The 27,413-nt window shown below is 40.0% G+C and overlaps 1 protein-coding gene across 4 annotated transcripts in view; it reads left to right on the forward strand.

The window, feature by feature from the left end:
• The first annotated feature begins 795 nt into the window (after nucleotides 1-795).
• Nucleotides 796-27,413, forward strand: part of LOC148021766 (MADS-box transcription factor 22-like) — a 75,651-nt gene continuing 49,033 nt past the window's right edge. For 2 of the 4 annotated variants that reach the window (XM_087697290.1, XM_087697288.1), the window contains exons 1-2: nucleotides 797-1,091; nucleotides 1,492-1,603. In XM_087697290.1, coding sequence (XP_087553416.1) covers nucleotides 913-1,091; nucleotides 1,492-1,603 — 291 coding nt within the window. In that variant the 5' untranslated portion in view covers nucleotides 797-912. Of the gene's footprint in view, nucleotides 1,092-1,491; nucleotides 1,604-27,413 lie in introns of all 4 variants that reach the window. The other 2 variants (XM_087697289.1, XM_087697291.1) reach the window with 2 other exon arrangements.

Raw genomic sequence — 27,413 nt, forward strand, 5'->3', positions numbered from 1 at the left:
ACCTATATAGGGAGTAGTAGTGACTCAAAGCCCTGCCTTGTTTCCACTCTACGTGTGATTCCCTCTACCTAGTGGTGAACCCTCTTATGTGCGGCGTCACGAGGGTGTAGTCCTGGGATGTATCTATGTTGTTCCGCTTTTTGGATTGAATAATACAAGAGTATACCTTGAGCTCATATATCGTGTTACCTTTCTGTGCCGTGTTGAGTGCGTAACGAGTGCAAGTTTATCATACCCCCCTCTCTCGGGGTAGAAAGCTTTAGCATTTGGCAAACCTGAGGAGAACAATGCTTAATTGAGACAAGGGATGTGAAGTTTCCATTATTTCTAATACAACTTTACGTTTCCAAAAAAAGAAAAAAGTTTTTAAAGAACTTGGATACAATTTAATGCTTTCTAAAGAGAGACTTGCAAGTTGCTATAACTGCTGAAAATAGCGTATGGTCGTTCAGTGTTCAGCGTCGGTGTGAATCGTGATTCGTGATAATCTTCGAGTAGGCTAGATGTCGCGTCGATTAATCACGTGAATCGGTTGTAAGGGCCCATTGCGCTACGAGAGACGCTAAAAGACAGGCCTGCCGGGATAGGCCCGGCAAGTGGAGTTCTCCACTAAATATAGCAAGCTCAGTCTGGCCGCTGGCGTTAAGTTAGCTCTTTCTTCTTTTGAAAAAGGCTGCGAGGCGGGCGAAAAGTGGTTGCCGTGACCCGTAGCTGCTAGCTGGTAACTTTCATTCTTTTGGAAAAAATAGGTAAGCCATCCCTTTCTTCCCTCCCTTTTCTTCTGTCTGGTGATCCATTCTCCTCCTTTGCTTTTGTTTGGTTATAGGTTCTCCTCCAGCTATTTCTGCTGTAGGTACTAGGTAATAGGAGAGAGAGAGAGAGAGAGAGAGAGGAGCTGGAGGACTCAGGAGGATGGGGCGAGCGGCGTTGCTGGAGAGGATCGAGAACCCAGTGAACCGGCAGGTGACCTTCAGCAAGCGCCGGCGGGGTCTCTTCAAGAAAGCACAGGAGCTGGCTGTGCTCTGCGATGCCAAGGTCGGCCTCCTCGTCGTCTCCTCCTCGGGCCGCGCCTTTCACTACTTCAGCTCCAGGTACTCTCTCGCTCACACACACACACACACACACACACACACACACACACACACACACAAACAACGTCTAACATATGAAGGATGTGCGACGATGCTCCGACACCATGATACATCCATATTACCCAAGATAACCCTAGCCGGTGCCGTGACTTCCTCTCGTCACCCACCCCACCTGCATCCAGCTGCCAACTCATTTATTTAAGCCTTGCTCCTGCTCTCACCTCACCGATCTGAACCGATGCTCGAGTCCTGGTCTGCTGAGCTGAGAGCTGACTAAGCTATGTTTAGGGTGATTATGACGCCATAAATCTTAATCAGGAAACTTTTGTTGCTTCTTGTTGTAACGGCATCGTGTTTGTTTTTCCTCTTTCCTCCCCGCCCCCCCTTTTTGTGAGCTCAGGAACATGAGAGCCCTTTTTGAGAGCTGCTTGGGGAGCTCCAGTTCCAGCTCGCGTGATGCTGATCATCACTTTCTTAGTAGTTCAGCCGCGGCAGTACAATACTCAAACGCTGTGAGTCTCCTTACTATATACGTATCAGCATTTTACTACCTTCTACGTACTTACCGTTAAGATGCACAATGTTCTTTGAACTTAGAATTCAGTGACATGCTTATAAACACGTCCAGGGAACTGAATAAGCTAGCGTGGTTTTAGAAGGACCTGCCAATAGTCTTTCTCAACTAGGAACTGAGGGCTACAGATTAGTACAGCACTCATAAGTCGACAGGAGCCAGAGCCAAAGTCGAGCTCAACGAGGTGTTTCATTCCAGTCATTTCTTGAAGAAATATTGTTGCAGCTCCTGATAATTATTCCTAAATGGCAATGCTCTTCCGTCGATTCACCCAGCCCTCAAAATAGAAGGTTGTGACCCCCCTTCAAAAGGCGATTGTTTACAGGAGAATCTTACTGTACTATCCTTCTTTTGGCTACCATTCAAACATCAAAACTCTGACCAATGAGATAAGCCATGCACTCTACACAGCCCTTGGATGGATTCGTCAACTCGTTTGCTTAACTCTAACCAATGAGTTAAGCCATGCACTCTACACAGCCCTTGGATGGATTCGTCTAACTCGTTTGCTTTTCTTTGCAATACACTCCAACTTGGGGTGTTGTTTTGTCATGGGGATAGATAATGTAGAACCGTACTAAGTGTCTCATTACAGCCAAGCACACCCTTGTAGGAGAAAGTGCACTCCACGTTTTGCCATGTTATTAGCCTTTAATAAAAGGGACGTTCTCACCTTTGGGCCAAAACTATTAGTTGCTTAAGATAAGTTAAAAGCATTGCTATACCAATGATTCTTTAATGATCTTGATCATCATTCCCATCCTAGACCCTAAACATGGATAATGACTAGAGTACATTTCCCATCATATCATGTTCAACTCGATGTGAGGCACTAAAAATTTAATCTCTTTAGCTTATGGACAAAGTGCTAGAAATGGGGTTTCAATATGACTCCTACAAAAAGATTGAAAGCTCTACATACTTTAGCTAGAATAACTTGATGAAGGACAAGATGCTTATTTAAATGGTTTAACATTGTGCGCTCAATTTAGACTACAAAGATTCCCACAAGAATGATATGCTTTTGTTACAACCACTCTTTGAGTAGCAAGTACTTATAGAGATTATAGTTAATATTGATTGGCATCATTGTGATTCTCTTATTTGCATAGTTGATAAACAATATAAAAAGCCACCTCATGACACATCACATCTCTGCATGGCTTGAGATATACTCCCATTTTGCCTCATTCTTAAGTTTAAACCCTAGTAGAGGAAGAGTCTGAGAGCCCTTCACTATTGATGAGCCAATGGATGGTAGTGGATTCTATTTTGACACATTTAGAGGCTTAGATGTAAAGCATCCTAGGTGTAAAATGAGTTGGAAACAAGCTTTAGGCTGACTTGGACATGGCAGAGGTTGAGTTAGAGGGACCAAAGAAGAGTGGGAGGAGGGAGACTGAGTTGGAGATGGCTGAGATTGAGGGAGGGTGAGTTGGAGATGCTAGAGGTCAAGTTAGAGATGACAAAGGTCAAGTTAAAGATGACTAATGCGGAATCAAAAGGCTAACTATGGGGAGAATTTTAAATGATGATTCTCAAATAAGATCAATTTGACCTACCTCAATGATGACAAATCACACATTAAGAAGGTAGCACCTCTTTTGCCCTCAAGCCTTCTATTGGTGAGTAGTAGCCTAATCTCTCCCTTATGCTTCTCTCCTTGCTTATCATCTCATCAATAATGGTGGCAGCAACAAAATTTTCCTTTTTCCTCTCTCTAATCATAGAACAATGAGCACCTCCTTTTTCATATCTTTCTTCTTGTGTTGGGGCTAGTAACTCCTATCCTTTTTATCTCTTTCTTTTTCCAGAAGCTCTCTTTCTAAATCGAGAGTATTGGTGCCTATTAAAAGACAAAGGGTTTTTATGCCAAGAATCCAAGAAGAACAAGAAGAGAGCTTCTAATATGATTAAGGGAGAATATTGAAAATTTTCAAATCATAAGTAGATTGGCATGCCCAAACTCTCAACTTCCAATCCAAGGATTGCATATAATGAATAGTAGTAGAGAGGGTTTATCTACATTCAATTGACCTAATGGGATCACCTTTCATTCTTTTTCTTTGACGATTTTCACTATCTTCTCATTGATTGCTAATTTCTCCAATTTTATCTTGAGTTGGAGTAAAGTCCTTAAGCTAGTAATACTATCATCTTTTTTTAGGATAGTAGGGGATTTCTCCTTCTATCCAACAAAACCTTCCTTCCATGGATGGGTGGTAATTTCTTGATTATAACTTAGTTACAGTAGTAACATTTATTACAAAACTGAGATATGCAAATTAACTCACAATCTTTGACAATGGACATCCTGTGTTCATCCCGAAATTGGTGCTTTTTTTGATATTTCTTTAACTTAATTGAAGAAGAAGTTGATGTACAATGGGGATTTTGCTAAGCAACTTCCATTCTTGAATATATCAGTGCCATCTTTGACTATCAGATCGGCATTAGGTACCATTCAACACTACTTCTCTAGTGTCATAACCTAACACTTATGGCCAAATGAATGACCTAGGCCAACAATTAGTACCAATTTCCACTAAGTACCCGTGCAGTATAACCTATAGCAACTTTTGCCTTTAACATCTCATGATTTCCTCAGGTCCCACACTCATAAATTTACTTTAATCCCAGTTACACCTCACATGTGTAACTTTTACTTAGCCATGTGATTAAAATTAATCCACATATTAAGTGAGATCTCGAAAATACATGTTCTCATGACACCGTGCTTTGATTTTCTTTTTCCATACATAAAAGCCAATCTCTCAAGACTAGACTAGCATTGTCAATATAGTAAACTTTTGAAGTGGACCTTGAGTTATCTCTTCATAATTGATTGTCCCATGAGGTTTGTTTGCAATCTCTTAAGCTATATATTCCATCAACCATTCCCTTATTGCTCCTCTTACTTTACTAAACAAAAGAGTTTCAAGTATGTGTCTTCTTTTGAAGTCTCCCATGACACAAGCCCTTAGCCACCTCAAAGTCTTCCAAAAACTGAGAAGCATCCTCTTTCTTTCTACCAAAGAATAGCTTGAAGTCCATTACTTTGTTATTTTTTGGAAGTCTCAGTATAAACATTGTTGGAGAGGACTGCTAAAAACATATGAGGTACTTTCCAAACCAAAATCAAGGAACTAATACATGATCGACTCTATGTATAAGGAAAACATATGATGTCCTAATCTTTTCTTTGAGGTTAGTTGGGCTATATGTTCATGATAGACTCTATGTATAAGTGTGAGTTTGTAATATAACTTATTGCCTATCTAGAAGGAAAATAACAATCTTCGCTCCATGGATAAATTGTATGGGATGATAGGTTATCTAGGATCAAATACATAAACACACTTTTCTTGTCAAATGCAATAGCTCCTTCGAACTTAGGATCTTCATAGACAAACCCACATCTTCCAATCCAAGGATCACATATAATCAATACCAACATCCTTCATAGTGCCTATATAGATCTTTAATCTAATCTAAAGAGATTTGAGATCAAAACTTACAAAACAAACACACAAGGGATCCACAAAACTTGATTTTCATAGCTTTTGATGATGCAAACTTCCCTTTCAACCCATAATTATAGCCTTCAAACCTCAAACCAATGAAACATGAGGTCATAAACCTTAGCTCTTTTTATGCACGAACCTAGGAGCTCATTGAGGGAGGAATGTATTGTGTACATGAAGAAGTGAATGGAAATGATATCTTGTATCTCTTTGTGGTTCTCCTTTGCCTTCTTTCTCAATGAATGTGCAATACCCTCTAGACTCTATGCCAAATGGCCATCACATCTTTAAGCAAGGATTCTGTGGGTATGCAGTATGAGATACTAGCTCTTTTGACATGAGTGTGGCTCAATATACCATTGGCATCAAACTTGGGGGCAAGCCTATTAGACTTTACTACTAGGAGATCAGTTGGATATTCTTACAATTTTCTTATTGTGCATAAGACTTGTTGTATTTGTGTGAAGGTTAGATTCTAGGGGGGTGTTTTTATATATATTAAGGCCTTAATCTAATTTTTGTTGCAAGATTTCATGATATATACAAAAGAACCTTTCATTGATAATGATTATGATGGTTAGGTAGTGTGATAAGTTTGAATTCTTCTTGAATAAGGCAATTTGAGGTGCTACCACAAGAAGAGGGATGAACATGAGAGGCATGTGTTGGAGGTGCTAGGTAGATCAAGAAGTTATCCTCTTTCTATTATAATTGGGATAGTATAAAGTGTTTTACATCAATTTCTTACCATTGCATGGCACACCATCATGAAGCATCAAGGGACATTGCATGTAGATGTGATTATTAGAATTTTAATCATTTCTAGATTTTTGAACTAGTTGTAACTTGTGATGATGAGAGAGAAAAATTTGTCATCTCAAAGAGAGGTGTCATGATAAGGAGAGGGATCTTAATTCAAGGAGAGAGTTGTGGTAGATGATATCAAAGGTGAGAGAGAGATGTGTTGTGTTTGGCCAAGGTGACATGGTGGTACTAGTGGAGAAGAAAAGACGATTATGAATAGCTCTAGTAGTGGAGGAGCTAACCAGCACAACTAGGTGGGTGATACAAGGTATGGTAGGTAGATGGCAAACTATGTATTGGTGCTACAGCAAGTGATTAGTCCCACAATCTTGAAGATGAGGTGGCTATTGAGAAAGAAGACATGGCAGTAGTCAATTAACTTGATGACGTCAACGGGCACATTCTAGTTTGCTAAAGACAAGAGGATAGGTGGTGATTCCAACCACATGCCCATGCAAGTGACTAAATCTTGCAACATCACCCCTCTGAAGTGTTGATGAAAAAGTTTCTATTACATACATGTTAAATGGAGTAAGTGGTTGGACATTAGAGAAGGCCCTCGTAGCTCCATAAAAAACTACCCTACTTCTACATTTGAAAATCAGCCTAGCTCTGCCCTTTCTAGTAGCCATATATCCTCTTTCTCTCTCATTTTCCATTACGAAAAATCACATTCTCTAGCTCTCTCTCTCTCTCTCTCTCTTTCTCTCACTACTATTGTGAGACAATGATGGATGGGCAACCCACAATAAAAGGAAGGACTAGTTTTGTGCATCTTGGCAAAACATATTTGGATGATTAAATAGCTAGCAATCTTATGTTTTCCATAGGAAAGACTTCTAGGGTTTGTCTTGGATCCATGGACATCTATTGAAGGTGTTGTAAATTTTTAGTTTGGCGCAAAGACTATGATTGGTGTTGAGGTTTGTGACTCAATATCTTGACCATGAAAGTATATATGTCATCATGAAGCTATGTATGATAGTACAAAATGACAAAAATAATGCATACATCATTAGTTTTAAGATTGGTAATCTGAATGACCTAGTGTTGGTGTGCACTTTTGAAAATGATGGACTCCTTGGAAAGTTGCCATGTAAACGCCCCGAACAACGTAGTATGCTTAACAGTTATGATATTCGCTTGTTTTTGAGATTTAATATAAAAGAGAATGAACACTTAAAGCTGAAAATGAAAATTACTCACAAAATTACAGCCATGAAAATATAAAAGTAATGGAAACAAGATTGAGGGTTGAAGATGGGCAACCCCCTCCCCCCCTCTGAAAAGAATGTATTTCTGCTCAACCCAAGTCCCTTAGGGAAGAGCTCAGTTACAATCAACCTGAGAGTGAGGATAAGTAATTCTCACTCTCACAAGATCATGCAAAGATGTACAAACACACATGCATTATCTATTATGCAATGATAAGAACTGATTTCTTTATAGTATGAGAGAAAAAAGTGAGGAAATTAGCCTTTCTCCATCGTTGATCAGTAGTACATGGATAGGGCTTGCTTCTTGTTGCTAAAATGGAAGAAAGAGCTCGAGAAGGAGGTGTTGTAATGAATTTACAAGCTTGCTGTTCTGTAAAACAGGAGTGATAGAAGAGGGAATATGGAGGAATTTGATAATGGAGAAGTGGGGGATGATGATGGGGATGTATGGGGCCAGTTTTTGGCTATCTGTGGGTGCTGTACATGAGTTTACAGCAAAGAAAAATGATGCTGAATGAAGAAAAACGAGCTCTTATTTATAGGAGAGGGAAGAGCTAGTACAAAAGGGGAAAGTGGAGTAGCACAAGACAAGTGTCTAGCCACATGTCATGAGATGTGACAAGTGGTGGGACACTTGGAAACTTGTGTGACAAGTGTCTGGACACTTGTCTCGTCTCTATGGCCTTCCTTTTTGGGCTGAATACTGTCAAGAATAGAAACAACCAAATTTAGTAAGCATAGTCAAAGTACAGAATTTACTATTTTTAGAATGACATCCCTATTTTTTAGGGCTAGAATTTTTAGGCTAATTTAAGGCTCCTAAAATTTAGGGACCCCCCTCCCCCCCAATATGGGTGTCATATGAAAGCTTTTTTCGTGTACATCACAAAAACGGTATCAGAATCTTCATGTGACTTTCCTATGCAAAGAAATGTGCATTTCAAGCTTTCAACCCATACATGCACATTGTACAAGCATTTCATGATCATGATATCTTGTTGATTGTAACTGTCTGTTCTGGCGGATCTAGCCCACACTTTAAGGCATCAATCCTTTCTGTGTGCGAGTCTAACTGTGATATGCATGAGTTCTGGTCACAGGTGCCCAATCGGGCCATATAGGTGGAAGTGTGAACTAACTTTTTCTCTAACCCAACGTGTGGGTCCACCATAACCTGTGACCACTCATTAGTGGCCAGCTCCAATGCACTTTTCTTTATATCTAATTAGTGCAAAGGAAAAAATTTTAATAAATCATTATATAGACAAATTAATGAAAAAGGATACAAATTCTGTTTCTATAGAGTTGTGACAGTCCTTTGGCTTTTATTCAGTTGCCCTCAGTTGAAAAGCTTCTTAATATGACTGAAGAATGTCTGGGTAATTGTTCATGAAATTTTCATCTACCCACTGTGCATCTGTTGTGGGTAGATTCTTGAATTTTAGTAAGAATTTTCGTGTCACAAGGTCACTTCTCGTGGTTCGATCCTTGTGAAACAAAATCTGTTCAGGTTCGAAGAGTTGCTCTATTTCTTTAACTTCTGGGGGATCTTTAGTAATGGGTTCCTTTGGTTCTAGTCCTATGTAAGGTTTTAGCAAACTTACATGAAAAGCATTGTGTATTTTCCAATGAACAGGAAGCTCAAGTCGATAAGAAACTTCATTTATTTTCTCAATGACTTTGAAGGGTCCAAAGTATCTACTAGAGAGTTTTGGAAAATATGAATTTTGACCGAAACCTTGTTTGAGCTTGCTTTTATCAAACTTTAGCAAGACATATTGACCTTTTTCAAAAGCCAAAGGTCTTCTTCATTTATCTGCTTGCTTCTTTTGTTGCTCTTGGGCAACTTTGATAGTGGCTCGAACTTGATCCATTGCTGTTTTTAAATCTGAAGCAAACTCATCAGCAGCAAAAATCTTATCTTTAATGCGAATAATTTGAGGAGGAATCACTTTACCCTGTACTATTTCATTTGGAGCTTTCCCTGTGGATGAGTGCACTGTATTGTTGTAAGCAAACTCCAATAATGAAAGATATTTCTTCCATTGTGATTTATGTTCACTAACATAAGCTTTCAATATATCCAAAAGAGTGAGATTCATCACCTTTGTTTGGCCGTCAGTTTGAGGATAAAAAGCTGAGGAGAACTTTAAAGTGGTTCCCAAATTCTCAAATAAAGCACAACAAAATTTACTTGTGAATTTGGAGTCTCTATCTGAAATGATCTTAGAAGGCATACCATATAATCTGAAGATATGTTGAATGAAAAGTCTTGCAACTTGTGCGGATTTCAATGTTTTATGACATGGAATAAAATGTGATTGCTTGCTGAATCAATCAATTATGACCCAAATCATATCATGTCCTTGAGGTGTTCTTGGAATACCCGAGATGAAATCTATTGTGATAGATTCCCATGGATCTTTGGGCACTGGAAGAGGTTGCAATAATCTTGGAGTCTTCTGCCTATCATACTTGGATTTTTGGCATATTAGACAAGCCTCAATGAAGTTATGTGTATCTCTTTGTAATGTTGGCCAATAAAAGTAGCGCTCAATTGCACTTAGTGGCTGCCCTCCCTCTATGCCCTGCATAAGGGGGTTCACGACTTTCTTTAAGCACCTTTTGTCGAACAGGAAGAGTGACACAAAGGCGATTGTTCATGAGAAGGTAACCGTATTTGATGAAATAATCTGGATGAGAACCTCCTTGCTGTAAATTTGACCAAATTGCTGCAAAATTAGTATCTTCATCATAAGTATTCTTCATCGTTTGAAAATCTTCATGATGAGCCACTGTAAAAGTTGCAATGCGAGGCACTCTAGAAAGTGCATGAACAACTACATTTTGTTTCCCTGGAGTGTACATAATTTGAAAATGAAACATAGACAATAAATTTTCCCATGTTGCATGTTTCTACTGCAAATGCTTTTGAGTCTTGAAATACTTCAAGCTCTGATGATCAGTTTTAATAAGGAATTCATTGCCTAAAAGATCATGTTTCCATATCTTCAAAGCATGAACCACTGCTAAGAGCTCCTTTTCATAAATGTCATACCTTTTCTCCACATCATTTAGATGGCGGCTTTCAAAGGCTATGGCATGGCCTTCTTGATTTAGCACTGCACCAATACAATCACCGCAAGCATATGCTTCCATCACAAATGGTTTTTCCAAATTTGGAATGATAAGAACAGGTCCAGAAGTAACAGCTGTTTTCAGCCTTGTGAAGGCTGCTTTCTCTTTTTCCTTCCATTGGAAAGAGGTCTTCTTCTTTGTAAGGTCATGAAGTGGAGAAGCCATATGTGCAAAATGCTTGATGAAGCGACGGTAATAAGAGCATAAGCCAAGAAACGATCGCACCTCATGTACATCATGAAGATGAGGCCATTATCTTGATCTTTTCAGGATCCATCTGAATCCCTTCAAAAGAGATGACATGCCCAAGGTAATTTATTTTATGTGTGAAAAATTCACTCTTTTTACCATTTACCAAGAGTTGATTTTTTTGAAGTAATTGTAGAATAATCTCCAAGTGCTGATGATGCTCCTCTTCATTCTTGCTAAAGACAAGAATATCATCAAAGAAAGTACCCACATATTGTCGATGCTCTCTAAAGATGCGCCCCATCATTCGATTAAAGGTGGCTCGTGCATTGGTTAATCCGAAAGGAACCACCAAGAATTCATAAAGACCGTATGAAGTGCGAAAAGTAGTTTTGTGTATATATTGTGGTATTACCCTAATTTGATGATAACCACTGTTTAGATTTCCTGGTTTTGATATTACTTTTTCCAGCAAGAAGCCACCCCTAGGAAGACAAGGTATCGGCCCCGGGTCTGACTTGCTTTCCATGTTGCATGTTTCTCCTGCAAATGCTTTTGAGTCTTGAAATACTTCAAGCTCTGATGATCAGTTTTAATAAGGAATTCATTGCCTAAAAGATAATGTTTCCATATCTTCAAAGCATGAACCACTGCTAAGAGCTCCTTTTCATAAATGTCATACCTTTTCTCCACATCATTTAGATGGCGGCTTTCAAAGGCTATGGCATGGCCTTCTTGATTTAGCACTACACCAATACAATCACCGCAAGCATATGCTTCCATCACAAATGGTTTTTCCAAATTTGGAATGATAAGAATAGGTCCAGAAGTAACAACTGTTTTCAGCCTTGTGAAGGCTGCTTTCTCTTTTTCCTTCCATTGGAAAGAGGTCTTCTTCTTTGTAAGGTCATGAAGTGGAGAAGCCATATGTGCAAAATGCTTGATGAAGCGACGGTAATAAGAGCATAAGCCAAGAAACGATCACACCTCATGTACATCATGAAGATGAGGCCATTATCTTGATCTTTTCAGGATCCATCTAAATCCCTTCAGAAGAGATAACATGCCCAAGGTAATTTATTTTATGCGTGAAAAATTCAATCTTTTTACCATTTACCAAGAGTTGATTTTGTTGAAGTAATTGTAGAATAATCTCCAAGTGCTGATGATGCTCCTCTTCATTCTTGCTAAAGACAAGAATATCATCAAAGAAAGTACCCACATATTGTCGATGCTCTCTAAAGATGCGCCCCATCATTCGATTAAAGATGGCTGGTGCATTGGTTAATCCAAAAGGAACCACCAAGAATTCATAAAGACCGTATGAAGTTCGAAAAGCAGTTTTGTGTATATCTTGTGGTATTACCCTAATTTGATGATAACCACTCTTTAGATTAATGCGGCTGAAAACCTTTGAGCCTCCTAGACGATCCAAAATGTCGTCAATTCTGGGAATAGGAAACCGATTCTTCACAGTGACTTTGTTGAGGGCTCGATAATCAATGTACATCCTGAATGTGCCATCTTTCTTTTGAACAAGAAGAACCGGTGAACAAAATGGTGAGCTACTTGGCCTAATTAGCCCAGGGTTGAGTAGGTCTTTGACTTGCTTTCTGATTTTTTCTTGTTGAGGACGGCTCACACGGTATGGTGCTATATTAGGAGGAGAACTGCCCGGAATAATATCAATATGATGGTCTTCTGGCCTTTCTGGGGGAAGCTGATAAGGAAGATCTTCCGAAAAATAATATTTATACTTTTTCAAGAGCTGAAGTCGCTCTTGGTTTTCAGCATTCATATTATCTTTTACATCAGTGACATAAAGCAAACAACATTGAACACAATCCTTAATTGCTCTAGAGACTTGCATATGGCTTACCATAGGTATGGTGTCTCCAGAAACTCCAGCTTGGATCTCGTACTTCTTGCCTTTGTTGGTGAGTTCTACCTTCTTTTTCTGAGAGAAGATGGTTGAATCTACTCTATGATTCTAGGGCATGCCAAGAATCACATCGCAACCATCAAGGTCTCTGATACAAAAGGTATCTTCGTCTCTGTAGCCTTAAATTTGAAACTTGAGCTTGCCAATGTAGGGTGTCATAGTCTTTACTATGTCATCTTCATCGGCATTTTAAGCTTGGCGAACTTCTGTCGGATTGTCTATCTCTTCATTCTTTAATCCAAGCTCTTAAGCTAATTGCAAGGAAATGACATTTTCATTCGCCTGAAGATCTATCAAGAATAGTGCTTGCTTACCTTGCAACTGTCCCCAAGCTTTTAATAATTTGTGCATCTCTGGAATGTGAGTTGTATTTGCAAATACATCACTGATAGCATTGATTTTCACTAGCGACTTAGGCTTGTTGTCAGAAACCTTGCTTTGTCCTTTGTTTGGACATTGCTTCGCTATGTGGCCTGTTTGTCTGCATTTAAAGCACTTCCCTTCTTTCATGAAGCACTGCTTTTCTTCTTCGGAAAGTTTCTTTGCTTGTGGGTATAGATTGGAGCAAAATTGAGGAGCATTAGGAGGTGCATATGGCTTCATCTTCTTTTGATTTGATGGTTGCTTTTGCCGCTGTTTTTGTCCTTCATTTGGGGTTGAATACTCCTCATCATCAGCTACTCTCTTCTTATCATTCTTTTGGAATGATTTGTTGCCATTGTGTTCCATTTCCCATGTCTCAACATGGTCAATGAGTTCCCTGAGACTAGAACAATGATAATGATTAAGAGCAGTACGAAGTTTAAAATGCAAACCTCCTTGAAAATTCCTAAGCTTTTTCGAACTGCTGATCTTCTTGAAATGTTGGACCTTCAAAAGTAGCTCCCAAAATCTCTTAGGTATAGTCACTAAGTGACTCATTTTTCCTTTGCCAAAGCCGATCCCATTTCATTTTTACATCTCTTTTGAAATGAATAGAAAGAAATTGACTTTGTATCATGCGACCAAAGGACCGCTTTGATTTTGGGGCAGCATGATCATATTCCAACCCCGTCTACCATGGGCTAAGTCGGTCAAATGTAAAGCTGCAAACTTAATCTTTTCTTTTTCTTTATACTTGTCACAACCATACAAAATTTGAAATTGACGAATAAACTTCAGAAGAAGATCAGGATTTTGGGAACCATTATACATACTAAACTTGATCTTCTTTTCAAGTTGAGATAGTGACTTAGTCTTCTTCTTCTTCTTATTATGCCTTTGTCCATGCCCGGATCTTGAGGTTGAAGATGATGAAGTGCTTGATGGGGATGAAGATGGAGACGAGGGTGAAGAATGTTGACGCCTTTGACCATGATGAGGTCTTCCACGAGAAGGGTGTGACTCTTCGTCACTAGAAGAGGGTCCATTAGAGTAGGCACCAGATGACTTTGAAGAAGAGGATGAGCTTCAACGCGATCTCTTTCTTTGTCTTGAAGTAGAATGGGACTGCCTCTTAAAAGTAGTTGGACTTCTTGATTGGCTCCTTTCATTGGTATGGCTTTGTCTCCTTAAAGCAGATGGGCTTCTTTCCTTAAATTCTTTGGGATTCTCAACTTTTTCTAGTTTGAGAAGTTGCTCACGAATTTGGTGATTCTCCTCTCTAAGACTTTGAATGGCTTGAAGGATAGCACTCGATTGATCCATTGAGACTCTTAAAAAAATATGCTCAAGCACTCAATGCAAGGGTTGAAAACAAACAAACTTATAATTGTAAGCACTACCAGTGTTGAGGTGAGGATTGAGCCAAAGCTCTGATACCACTATAAACGTCCCGAACAACGTAGTATGCTTAACAATTGTGATATTCACTTGTTTTCGAGATTTAATATAAAAGAGAATGAACACTTAAAGCTGAAAATGAAAATTACTCACAAAATTACAGCCATGAAATGTAAAAGTAATGGAGACAAGATTGAGGGTTGAAGATGGACAACCCCCTCTTCCCCCCCGAAAGGAATGTATTTCTGCTTGACCCAAGTCCCTTAGGGAAGAGCTCAGTTACAATCAACTTGAGAGTGAGGAGAAGTAATTCTCACTCTCACAAGATCATGCAAAGATGTACAAACACACATGCATTATCTATTATGCAATGATAAGAACTGATTTCTTTATAGTATGAGAGATAAAGAGAAAAAATCAGTCTTTCTCCATTGTTGATCAGCAGTACATGGATAGGGCTTGCTTCTTGTTGCTAAAATGGAAGAAAGAGCTCGAGAAGGAGGTATTGTAATGAATTTACAGGCTTGCTATCCTGTAAAACAGCAGTGATAGAAGAGGGAATATGGAGGAATTTGATAATGGAGAAGTGGAGGATGATGATGGGGATGGATGGGGCCAGTTTCTGGCTATCTATGGGTGCTGTACATGAGTTTACAACAAAGAAAAATGATGCTGAATGAAGAAAAACAAGCTCTTATTTATAGGAGAGGGAAGAGCTAGTACAAAAGGGGAAAGTGGAGTAGCACAAGACAAGTGTCTAGCCACATGTCATGAGATGTGACAAGTGGTGGGACACTTGGAAACTTGTGTGACAAGTGTCTGGACACTTGTCTCGTCTCTATGGCCTTCCTTTTTGGGCTGAATACTGTCAAGAATAGAAACAACCAAATTTAGTAAGCATAGTCAGAGTACAGAATTTACTATTTTTAGAATGACATCCCTATTTTTTAGGACTAGATTTTTTAGGCTAATTCAAGGCTCCTAAAATTTAGGGACCCCCCCTCCCCCCCCAATATGGGTGTCATATGAAAGCTTTTTTCGTGTACATCACAAAAACGGTATCAGAATCTTCATGTGACTTTCCTATGCAAAGAAATGTGCATTTCAAGCTTTCAACCCATACATGCACATTGTACAAGCATTTCATGATCATGCCGTCTTGTTGATTGTAACTGTCTGTTCTGGCGGATCTAGCTCACACTTCAAGGCATCAATCCTTTCTATGTGCGAGTCTAACCCTGATATACGTGAGTTCTGGTCACAGGTGCCCAATCGGGCCATATAGGTGGAAGTGTGAACTATCTTTTTCTCTAAACCACTGCGTGGGTCCACCATAACCTGTGACCACTCATCAGTGGTGGCCAGCTCCAATGCACTTTTCTTTATATCTAATTAGTGCAAAGGAAACAAATTTAATAAATCATTATATAGACAAATTAATGAAAAATGATACAAATTTTGTTTCTATAGAGTTGTGACATGTCATGATGATACCCTATGATGATATGTATATGAGATACTTTGAATTTAAGGGGAGCTAGTAACATGGATATGACAACTAATGGGATATGAGTTTTCTAAGATGATATCATAGGATGCATATGTGGCAACAACATGCTAAATCAACCCTACATGTGCATGCTATTGAAGATTGTGAAAAAGTGGCTATGGGCCTAGCTTTCAAACTTTAAAGAAAGTAAAGAAGGTGATGGATGCATTTGGCGTGGGGACATCACTAAGAAGACCAACAAGAGAAAGTGTAGAGGTGATGAGTTGGGAGGCAGATGCCAAAGCATGCACTCCTCAACAAAAGCACAAAACTCAAGATATATGTGCAGGAGGTGGAGAAAGAAATGATATTTCAAGCTTAGATAGACTGTTAAATAGAGGACGAGGTACTTATTAGAGAAGGGAGGAGGATATGCGGAAGAATGACCTTCCATGTAATGATAAATAAGAGTTTGTGAAATTTGAAGAATGTAAGGAAGATTGCACACATTAAGGATGGAGTCTTAGTCATGACTATGGATGAAAGGTTAACTCATGTACTAGCTATGGTGAGAGATAGCAATAATGATCTTCTACCTTTATGACAAAAGGAAATTGGATGGTTTTGTAATGATAATTTTCGTTTGCTAGGACAATACTCTAGGTTTTCCTCTATGAATAGTGTGGCTTTTCCTTGGGATTGCAAGTAGTATAGTGAGGGTTGAGGCTATATGATATTATAGTTTGGAGTTTATGTCTTGGAGCTCGAGAGCAATGATATTAATGTCATTAGACATATGAGTTAGGTGAGATATATGAAGTTGTCTTTTGTGGGTGGATCTATGTATGTTTGATGCACTTACTTAGGAGAATCATGTGAATGGTGTTGATGCCACACTTGTGTTAATGAGGACAAAGGGAATGGTATGTGAACATGAGCTAGAGGACTTGAAAGCCTAAGGTATTCTTTTTCTAAAAACATTATTTTTAAATCTATTATATTTGATTATGGGTATGAAAGCCAACGAGCATCTCATCAAATTATGGATTGTGGATGTGAGTATGATGCTATTAGGATGATTTTGGTAGCAGTCATGTGTGACTTGTGTGTTGATCTCTTGCTTGGGAGCCTCCATTTGAGTCAAGCAAGGATATTAGAAGTTGTGACATTGAATTTGGCTGCCATTTTATGTGTTTTAGACATGTGTGTCTTGTGTATTGATCTCGTACCTATGAGCCTCATCTAAGTCATACAAGGACATTAGGCGCTTTGACATTGTATTTTCTTGCCATTTTATGTATTTTAGATACTTTAGGTGGAGGACATATTAGTGTCTTTTTTTGGGGCACTTTTGGCCATTTTTAGAGTTTTGGCTTGATTTACAATTTTGTCACTTCACACACACACACACACACACACACACACACACACACACATGCACGCGCGCGCGCGCACACACACACACACACACAGATATGCAACCGACCCTCCAGCCACTCTCATTATCCATCATTTGACCCTTCATGTTTAGCCAACCTTCCTCATTTTTTCATCCCCCTACTACCATTCCCCACCCACATTGATGCGTAGAGCTGTGTATTAGGGCTAACTATTGCAATCTTGTACCTTGAGTTGTTGTGGTCACATTGTTCCTTTTGTGTCTTGCATTCTCTCTTTGTCTCTTTCTCTCTATGTTCACTTTCCTTTTTCCATTGTATACTCTCACATGGTATTAGAGCCATGCATGGAAGACAAAGATCTTGAAGAGAAGTGTACTATCCATGAATGACAAATAAGGCTCGACGTCATCGCAACCCTTGTATTTGACATGATATAGTGTTGGGTGGCTTGTTTCTAGCCCATAACAGGCTGCATTGTATAGGGACAAGTTGCATTCTACACCTAGGTGGCTCCTACCAAGCTGGGCAGCTTCTTTCTTGTCCATTTAGACCCATGTTTCTGAAGGAAAATCCCTTATTTGTAGCATTTTGGTCTACTAGAGTAGGCTCCTATATTAACAACATTTTTATGCAAGCATCATAAGTGCCTTTGTGTTTATTATAGCATTGCTATCAACCTTGCACTCTTTGTTAGGGTGACCATTATTCAAGTCAAAAGGTGGTTGTTTTTAGACCAAGGCATGGCTATTTCTAGCATTGGGAGACCTCTTTGAATCATGGATGATAGCATTTATTACACCCAGACGACCTTATTTAGGTTGGAGGCAGTATCTTTCTTTGCTAGGTGGTCTATTTTTAGGTAGAAAATTTTATTTCTTGGTTGCATTTTATATGGACAATCACTTTCTTTGCCAAGTGGTCCCTTTCTTGGTTGGGTGAGAGCTTTTCTAGCCTATTTTGATTACATTTATTGTAGCCATGTCTACATTTTGTAGATCTACCCCTCTCTACCCAGCATTGAGTTGTCTCTCTCACCTCGTATACTCCCCCATCTAGATTTCTCTCTAATCACCATATCGATAAACATCCTAATGGTAGCATCTTCTTTGTTTTTGTTCTTGAAGGTATTTCTTGAAGGAAAGATATGGTTGACGTGTATGCTTTGGGGGATTGTGTGGGGTTTGGGACTTTTGAAACCAACCACCATCCTATTACTCTTTCTCGTTATATTCTTTCAGGGTTTTTGGTCACTAAGATTGGCACTAATAGTATCTCTAAGCAAGTGCTAGTCCTACCCTCTCTACCCGCATTTGACAAGCTTATGGGACGAGTTGTTGAGAAACCCTTCACCCTTCACCCATAGTTTGGTTTTCGCTTTTTGCATTTAGGATTTGCAGCCCCAAAAAGGGGCACCACCCTAGACTGATTGTGCCTATTTATCAACCACTCTCTCATTCATTCCTCATGGTTGAACCTTCAGTTCGTCACTCCCACTCTCTCTTCCCCAATCTTCTAACACACTCTCTCTTTCATCATCTCTCTCTCTCCTCTTCTACCACCATCTCCACACACTCTTGTCGCCATCCTTCATCTCCAGTTGGCTACGTTTATGGTGGCAGTGTGCTCCTCTTCAGTTGGTGTCCATCCTCCATTGTTGGTGACATCATATTTTTTGCTCCTACACCTTGTGTTTGGAGTCCACACTCTCTTGGCGTCAGCATCCACCCTATTTAATGTCATTGTTCACCCTTCTAGCCACTCCACCTTCTTGTGTTTGGCTATGATGGAGGTTCCTCACCATCTGGCATCTCTCTCTAGCAAGGGTGATCTTCATTAGAGGCAATTGCACCTTGAATTAGGTTCTTGGCTGCTTCCCACACTTCTAATGTCACCCCGTAGCTGGGATTTCACTCTCATAGACTGTCTTCAACTGCATTTTCAGCATGTGGCTCATCCTCACCACTTGGCATCACTCCCAGTAGTAGTTGGCATCATCTCATCGAGCTTGCATTTGTAGATGGAGGGTTCATCGGCGACTGTCTTCCTACTCATAGATACCACTCTTCATCCCTGGATTTGCAAATTCAGAGGCTCCTTACCCCTTGACAACAATCTTTGTGGTCGCAGCACGTAGGGTTGAAGGTCACTACAAGGGTTTGGCAAGAAAATTGGACAAGATAGATGGAGATGTGTCTTCAAGAGATAAGTAGATTACAGTGAATGTTTAAAGGTTCAAGAGGTACTTCACGGTCAATCACAGGGGTTGGAGAGAAAATAATGTAAGGGGGTTTAAGAGCTTAGACTCCAAAGATAATAGAGATAAGAGAAGGGTTGAAGGTTTCAAGACAAGTTCTTGAATATGTTAATAGAGCTTCCAACTACATGTTCTTAGCAAAAGTCACAAGAGTATTATCTCAAATCAAACTTGTTTTCTTGACTATAAGAGCAATCACAAATTATAAAATCAAGTACAATATACTTTCATGTATCATAAACAACTCTGCATCCCATCATTCATACATGATGCCATAGCATGAATAAACTTTGCATGATTACATTCAATGTAGACTGCTAGGGACAAAAGCTTATGAGTCAATTACAAGGCTTGTAGGGTAAAGAGACTTGCTTCAAGAGAGCTTCAAATTGAGTTCTTGATAAGGATAAGTTACCATAGCCAAGAAATAAGAGAAAAAAACTCATTTTAATTCAATTCAAAGCATTTAAACATTGCCCTGCCCTAGGGGCACATAATATTGTATACTTTAACAAGATATCTTCTGTAGAGTAATAAATGAATTAAAAGAACACTATTGTAGCTAATTCTCTGAATATGGCTGAAGATGCCAACCCCAAATCAACCCAAATATTTTCCAAAATTCAACTTTGATGATAGCATAAACGTTCCCTAACACGGTGTCGGAGCGTTTGGTGTTGAAAGTCCACCACGGGGGTAAGAGACAACAGGGTGAAGATAGATTCAGGGAGAGGAGTAGACGCAAGAGAAGGGATTCGAAGAAATTGAAGACGTAGAAGAATACTCCCAAAAAGAATTAGAAAATGCATAAGAATACTAACAGAGATGAAGCCTATCAGTTTCTTTCAGCATTATGAGAAGATATAACTCTAATAGACATAAACGTGTATAAAATAATATCTTACTCTATGCTACTCAGATCGCCAATCTCATGCCTTCATCCGCTCCGAAAGGGGGGTAAAATACCAGGACACCTGGTCAAAATTTTGCTAGATCACTCCTTCATCTTCCACTTTCACTGCTTGAAAACAATGATTGCGTGTCATGTGATTTCACCAATCTCTCTTTTTACAGAAAATCCTCTCAAATTGGCTGAAAGCTACATGCTTTCTTTTACATGTCATCCTAATCTAGAAGTTATGTACAAAATTTAAGGATTTTAACAAGAGATAATATCTAAAATATCATAATTTGACTAAAATCTAATATTTTTGAACCATGGACACTAACACTAATGTCTAAAATGGCATTGGCTCTCTAAATCAATAAGAAAGCCACACTCTAGATTTTTATTTATACAGTGTGTATGTATTGGCACGACATCCACTCCTCCTAACCTGCACATCCTCTGGGGCATGTGCCAAAGTCTTACAGATCTACAGTGTCAAAAGAAGTATCTTTTGCCATGTCAATGTCTTCATCTTCTGCCTGTTTTTCTTCCTCTATGTCTTTACTCTTCTCTACTAATGCCTTTCTCCCAAGATAGAAGACTCCATGTGAGAATAGATTCTTCAATTGGCATAATTGGTTGTTGTCCATGCATAAGTTCACAGCTAGCATATAGCTAGTCACTGTACTGTCAGTAGTCTAGTTAGCCCATAATGCAAAAGGTAGCATTTTAGGCCATTCTTTGATCTTTCCTCTATAAGACTTTGCTAGAGCTTTGAGAATAGACTGCTACCCTCTCTCACTTTTCCCATTGCCTTTAGGGTTGTAGGCTAATTAAAGCCAACTTAATACCCAATTGAGCAAAGAAGTTGCATGCCTCATCAGCATCCAACTCTCCTCTATCTGTAGTTACTTTACCCACACAACCATATCTACAAAACACTTCTTCAAGCAAAAAATGACAAAAATCTTGAGTGGTCTTGGTTATTAAGGCTTTGCCTTCAACTTAATTTGTTAGATCTACTCTTGCAAGCACTAAATATCGCATATTCCATATTTCTGTAGGTATAGTTACAAGATCAATAACCCATCTATAATGTATAGACAAGGGGAAAGTTGGTTGTAACCCATCTCAACGCTTGACCATAGATACATCTGACACACATAACATGTTTCAACAAAATGTGCTATGTACCGCTACATGTTTTGCCACCAATATTTTTCTTTGAATTTACTTGTCTCTATATGCCAAAAGGTTCCCCATATGCCTCTATGGCCAGCCCACATGCTTTCATGAAATTCCTTCATTACTTGTTGTTGCAATCTTTTGTTACCTAAAATTTGGACATGCACTCCTTTCTTCTTCTTTGTGTGCTTCCATAGATGCCATTCTTTAAGAAAAAAGCAATAAGCTTTCCTCTTAATATGCTTCAACTCTTTATCAGTCCAAGACTCCTCCTTCATCATTGTGCTCAAATATTTGCCAATCTTCTTTAAGAAAATGAACTAGAACTTGAGCAATGCAATGAGCATGCTAGCTTCTAGTTCACCACCCTTCTTTCATAGATAAATTTTTTATCTTTGTTGCTGTATACTGATTTACAGCAGTACATTTTTTTGTTCTTACTGTACTTAATGCTATACCATTAAAAAGATAAGCTTCACTTGCAAGATTCAGCTTTGGGTTTGTATATGCAGCAATTGAAAAGGTACTTTCAGCGGCCATAGAATGAAATTCAACAAGTATAGATTCTTCAACTTCATCTTCTTTCATAAGCTCTTCTTCATTGTTATATCTTGCACGTTATAGCATGTCAACAATTGGATTTTCCTTTCCTACAATATGCTTTAATTCAAGGTTAAGAGATTTAATATATGCAATCCATCTTAGCATAGCAACGTCGGGTGTAGAGTAGTTGCAATCATGCCCAAGAGTGGAAGACAATCAGTTTCTACCACTATGGAAGCACCTATAAAGTATTCACGATCACACTTTAATGTTGTTACAATTCCCTTTTTACTTGTGCATACGTTCTTTGACATTCATTGAGAACCTTTGCTCCAAAATGAATTGCATACCTATTACCTTCAAGGTCTTCTTGGCCAATAACCCATCCTATCCCAATGGGATTCCATAGTAAGGATGATAGGTTGACTATTTGAATAATCAGCCCTTTTGAGAGTGGAAATTGAGATTAATAATTTCTTTAGTTTGCGTACAGTGAGAGTATACTTTTCCCACTAAGAGAATCTTTGGCCTTTTCTTAATAATTGATAAAGATTTTCGACTATATGAGTAAAAAGTGGTATCCATATAAGATAGAATATACATGTGCCAAAAAATCTTCTCACCTCTAAAATATTTGTGCATTTTTCTTGCATTTTGTTGATGGCATCTATCTTGATTGGTGAAGGTTTATGTCCATAGGGACCACACAGATGTCTCACCACTAGGACTTATTCTACTCCAAAAATTGACTTAGCTCCAGAAAGGGTAAGATGTACCTCTTCTAGCCTTGTCAAAATCCTGTCACAATCATGAATATGGTTAACTACAAATGTCCTACATGTTAGCCAGTCATTTCCTGGACAGTGAGTATGGCAGTGCCAGATCAGCAGGCACGTCAGCACTTGCAGTCAGAAAGTTTACTACGGTCGGAGAGTTTTTTTACTGCAGTTGGTTGCATTTAATGCAATCGACCTAGTGGAGTTATTGCTTATTTTTTGGCTATCTATACCCAGTTCATGGCACACTCCAGTATTCATTATTTTCAAATTCTCATCTTGAGATCTGTTGGCTCAGTGCTTGGGTTGATGGAGATCGAGGTCATCAAGTCGAATACATACTCATATATTTTCTTTGTCTCCTTGTGTATTTCTGCACTCTTATATAGTATACTACACCGCAAATTTTAGGCGTTTACACTGTCTTCTTTTCTTTCTCTCTCTTCTCTCTATATTCACTCTCTCTCAATCTTTGTCCTACGCTTCTGCATTGCTGCACTCTAACATGGTATCAAAGCACTGAAGATGAACTGACTGAGGGCTGAATCTATCTGAAGATGAGATTTCAGCGTGACACAAGGCTACATTTCCAGGATTCGAGGGTAAGCGGGAGGGCTGTATATCGGATCAAGGCTGAAGCGAGCGTGGGCGTGTGGGAAAGGAGTCTAATCGGTGAATTTGCTGCAGGTTATTGCTGTTCAAAGGGGAGGAAGACTGTGTTTGAGGCCTTCCATTTTGTAGATTTTACCTTTTCATCACCTCTGGCGGTGGGTAAAGAAGGTTTGGGTAGTGGAGGAACTAGCCCTAGCAAGTTGTGTTTTCACTGTCACAGGGGACTGATTTTGCATTTGTGCAGGTATTGCAGGTTAATATGTCTACAGAGACTGATTTGGAGTTCCAGGCTATCATGGACAAGAAGGTACCTGTCCTACCAGCTCTTCCACTGGATCAAAAGCTTGATGGTGACAATTACCGCATCTGGCGGGTGATGATGTTGGCCATTTTGGAGTCTTATGATTTGGCGGAACTAGTGATGGAAAAGATTAACAAGCCCTCAGTGAGAGATAAGACCAAACTCTCTTCCAATGCTCGTGCGGAGTTGACCAAGGCCAAGTCTCATTGGGACAAACTGAATGCCAGGATTCAATCTTTTCTATTTGTGGCTTGCACCACAACCGTGATAGCTCACATCGAGCACTTGATGGTGTCTCGTGAGATATGGTAGCTCGAATCAGATGTACAACCGGATGACCCTAATGAAGAAGGTTTCTTTGGAGGTGCAAATGCGGACTTTATCTGTGAATAAGTCATCTTCGCTTCTTCGGGAACACATCAACAACCTTTGGCAGCTTCAAATGCAGGTTCAAAATGCAGGGAAGCCTATTTCCTTTGAAGACATGGCGATCACTTTACTGTCCCAGTTGTTGCCATGATTCGGTACCTTTTATTTCACTCTTTTTGCATCAAGGGAGGAGTCAACTCTTCGGTGGAAAGAGTTGGTTCCTATGGTCTTGGACCAAGAGGAACAACTAAAGGGACAGAATGCTTCCAAATCGGAGGCATTGGTTGGTCAAGCCTCTCAAAAGAAGGGGAAGGACCAAAAGAAGCAGGAGGACAACACATCCAAGAAGGACAAGGAGAAGGAATCAACTTGCCATATTTGTGGAAAGACCGATCATTGGAAGAAGGATTTCCCCGACAAAGACAAGAAGGATACCAAGAAGAAGGACACGAAGGATTATGGATTGTGGCTGCATCCTCATTAGCCGCTTTTCTACACTTAGCAGTCATTGAGGACTCTACATCAAAGACTTTTGATGCTGCAATGACAACTCTCTAGGCTCGAGAGTGGATCGTGGACAGTGGTGCCTCACGGCACATGATTCCTTCTTCAGTTGGTGTTGCCCATTTGCGGCCTTCGAGTGGGAAGATTCTCATTGGAGACAACTCTTCTATGTCTATTGCTGCGCGGGGTGAGATGCAGCTTATTCTAGATGGACGTGGTGTTACCCACACTTTTGAGGTGTTGCATGTGCTAGGTTTGGGGTATCATTTACTTTTGGTCCATAAGATTTGTGCTCTTGTCATCTTGGTGGAGTTTGATAGTGATACTGTTCGAGTCCTTTATTGTGGATCGAGGAAGGTTCTCTCTGCAGGGTATGAGGAGAATGACATCTACAAATTGAAGTCTTCTTGAGCTCTTACTTCTCTTCTTCTTACTTCTCAGACATAGTCCGAGCTATGGCATGCTTGGTTTGGCCACCTGAACTACGAGTACCTTTGAAAGGCATCGCGAGCGTCATTTGTCCGAGGATTGCTGAACATAGTGGTGAGCCATCAACCATGTGCCTCCTATATTTGTGGGAAACTGCATCGGGATGCGATTCCCAACAAAGCTTCTAGGCGGTGTACTTTACCCATGGAGCTTGTATCTTCAGATCTTTGTGGCCCGACGAGGACCGAGTCCCTGAAGGGGAGCTTGTACTTCATGTTGATCGTAGATGACTACAATAGGATGACTTGGGTCTATTTCTTGACTTTGAAGTCAGAGGCTTTCTCTCACTTCAAGGATTGGCCCATGGAGCTTGTATCTTTAGATCTTTGTGGCCCGATGAGGACCGAGTTCCTGAAGGGGAGCTTGTACTTCATGTTGATCGTAGATGACTACAACAGGATGACTTGGGCCTATTTCTTGACTTTGAAGTCAGAGGCTTTCTCTCACTTCAAGGATTGGCTTCTCTTTGAAGAGAACCGTTTTGGCCGGTGAGGACTGAAGACCTTGCGTTCAGACAAGGGAGGTGAATTTATGTCTAATGATTTTGCTCGTTTTTGAACAGATAGGGGCATTCACCAGGAGCTTGCTAACACCAACACTCCCCAAGAGAATGGCATTTTGGAGTGGAAGAACCGAAGTGTGATTGAGATGGCGCGTATCATGATGGAGCACCGACAGACACCTCAGTTTCTGTGGGCTGAGACAGTGGCTACCGTAGTTCACATACTCAATCGATCTCCCAGTTTGGCCATTGACAGGATGACACCTTTTGAGGCTTACTTTGGGACTAAGCCTAATATCTCTTATTTCAAGATCTTTGGGTGTGACGCTTATGTGCACATTCCAAAGACATGGCGTACTAAGTTTGAGGCAGCTTCCAATGATAGGTTTTTGTTGGCAATAGCTCCCAGGCCCAAGGTTAGCGTTTGTTTGATCTCGTCAAGCGAGATGTCTACACGAGCTGAGATGTGCGGTTCGTGGAAGTTCCGGCCATAGAGGGGGGTGAGGAGCACCCTGTCCTTGGAGATCCAAGGGAGTGTTGGGCTCCTGAGACAGTTCCTTTAGAGCCAGAGCCTCTTGATGGAGATTCTTCTTCTGATTCAGAGTCTTCTCTTCCATTGGCAACCCCCGAGGAGCTTCCGCCGGTGGATATTCTTGAGTCTTCAATAGATGGAGAGGTTCGGGGAGAGGTTCGTTCTCCTCCTCGTTGGGCCCGTGACACACACTTCGAGATTTAGGGATCAAGGGAGTCCTTGAGGAGTGGGAACAATAGGATGGACTGCGGAGGTCACAAAGCAACCAAACACATTCTTCAGAGCTTGTTTGCTCCAACTATTGTTTGCTGACCCGTGTTATAAAAGATTGAGAGTCCACTTCAGTGAAGGAGTCTTTGCAGTTTGACCATTGGCAAAAGGCCATAGAATTCAAGTTGGAGACTATTGAGAGGTATGGCCTCGTCCCTCTCACAAGAAGGTGATTGGTGTCAAGTGGGTCTTCAAGACCAAGTACCTTAGCGATGGTTCTTTGGACAAGCATAAGGCTCGCATTGTTGCTAAAGGTTTTGTTCAATGCCCAGGCAGTGGATTTCCATGATACTTTTGCCCCCACTACTAGTATGGCGACTATTTGAGCTGTTCTTGCCTTGGCTGGTCGTAGGAGATGGCCTATTTATCAGTTGGATGTGAAGTCGACCTTTCTGAATCGTAACTTGCAGGAGGAAATCTATGTTGAGCAGCCTCCTGGCTTTGGATCCTCAGATGGGAAAGTTTATAGGTTAAAGAAGGCCTTGTATGGCCTCAAGAAGGCTCCGTGTGCATGGAACGAGATGATTGACTTGTTTCTTTAGTCAAAGTTGGGCTATTGGTGCTCTAAGGCGGATCCGCAATTTATGTGCACACTTTCGAGGTTGGTCATGTGTTGTTTGTGTTATATGTTGATGATTTGATTTTGACAGGGGATCATGCACAAAATGTCCGAGAGACCAAGAGAGCTTTACATTAGGTATTTGAGATGACAGATTTGGGGCTTCTTCATTTCTTCTTAGGTTACGAGATTTATCAGTCTCAAAGGGAGATTTTCATCTCTCAGCAGAGGTACATTTAAGAGCTCTTGGTGACTTTTGAGATGGAGACTTATCGGCCCATTACTACTCCTATGGATCCAAATTGGAAGGCCACTTCACACTCAAATTCTCTCATGATGGATGCTTCACACTACCATCAGTTGATTGGATCCTTGATTTGGCTTCTCAATACTCGTGTTGATCTTTGTTTTGATGTGGGTCTTTTGGTAGGGTTCATGACTAAACCCAAACAGGTGCATTGGCAGGTTGCCCTGAGGATTCTTCGGTATTTGAGAGGGA

This window comes from Lygodium microphyllum, chromosome 17 (genome assembly GCF_053477565.2).
Source record: "Lygodium microphyllum isolate KBCC chromosome 17, Lygodium_microphyllum_v1.1.10, whole genome shotgun sequence".
Classification (NCBI taxonomy): domain Eukaryota; kingdom Viridiplantae; phylum Streptophyta; class Polypodiopsida; order Schizaeales; family Lygodiaceae; genus Lygodium; species Lygodium microphyllum.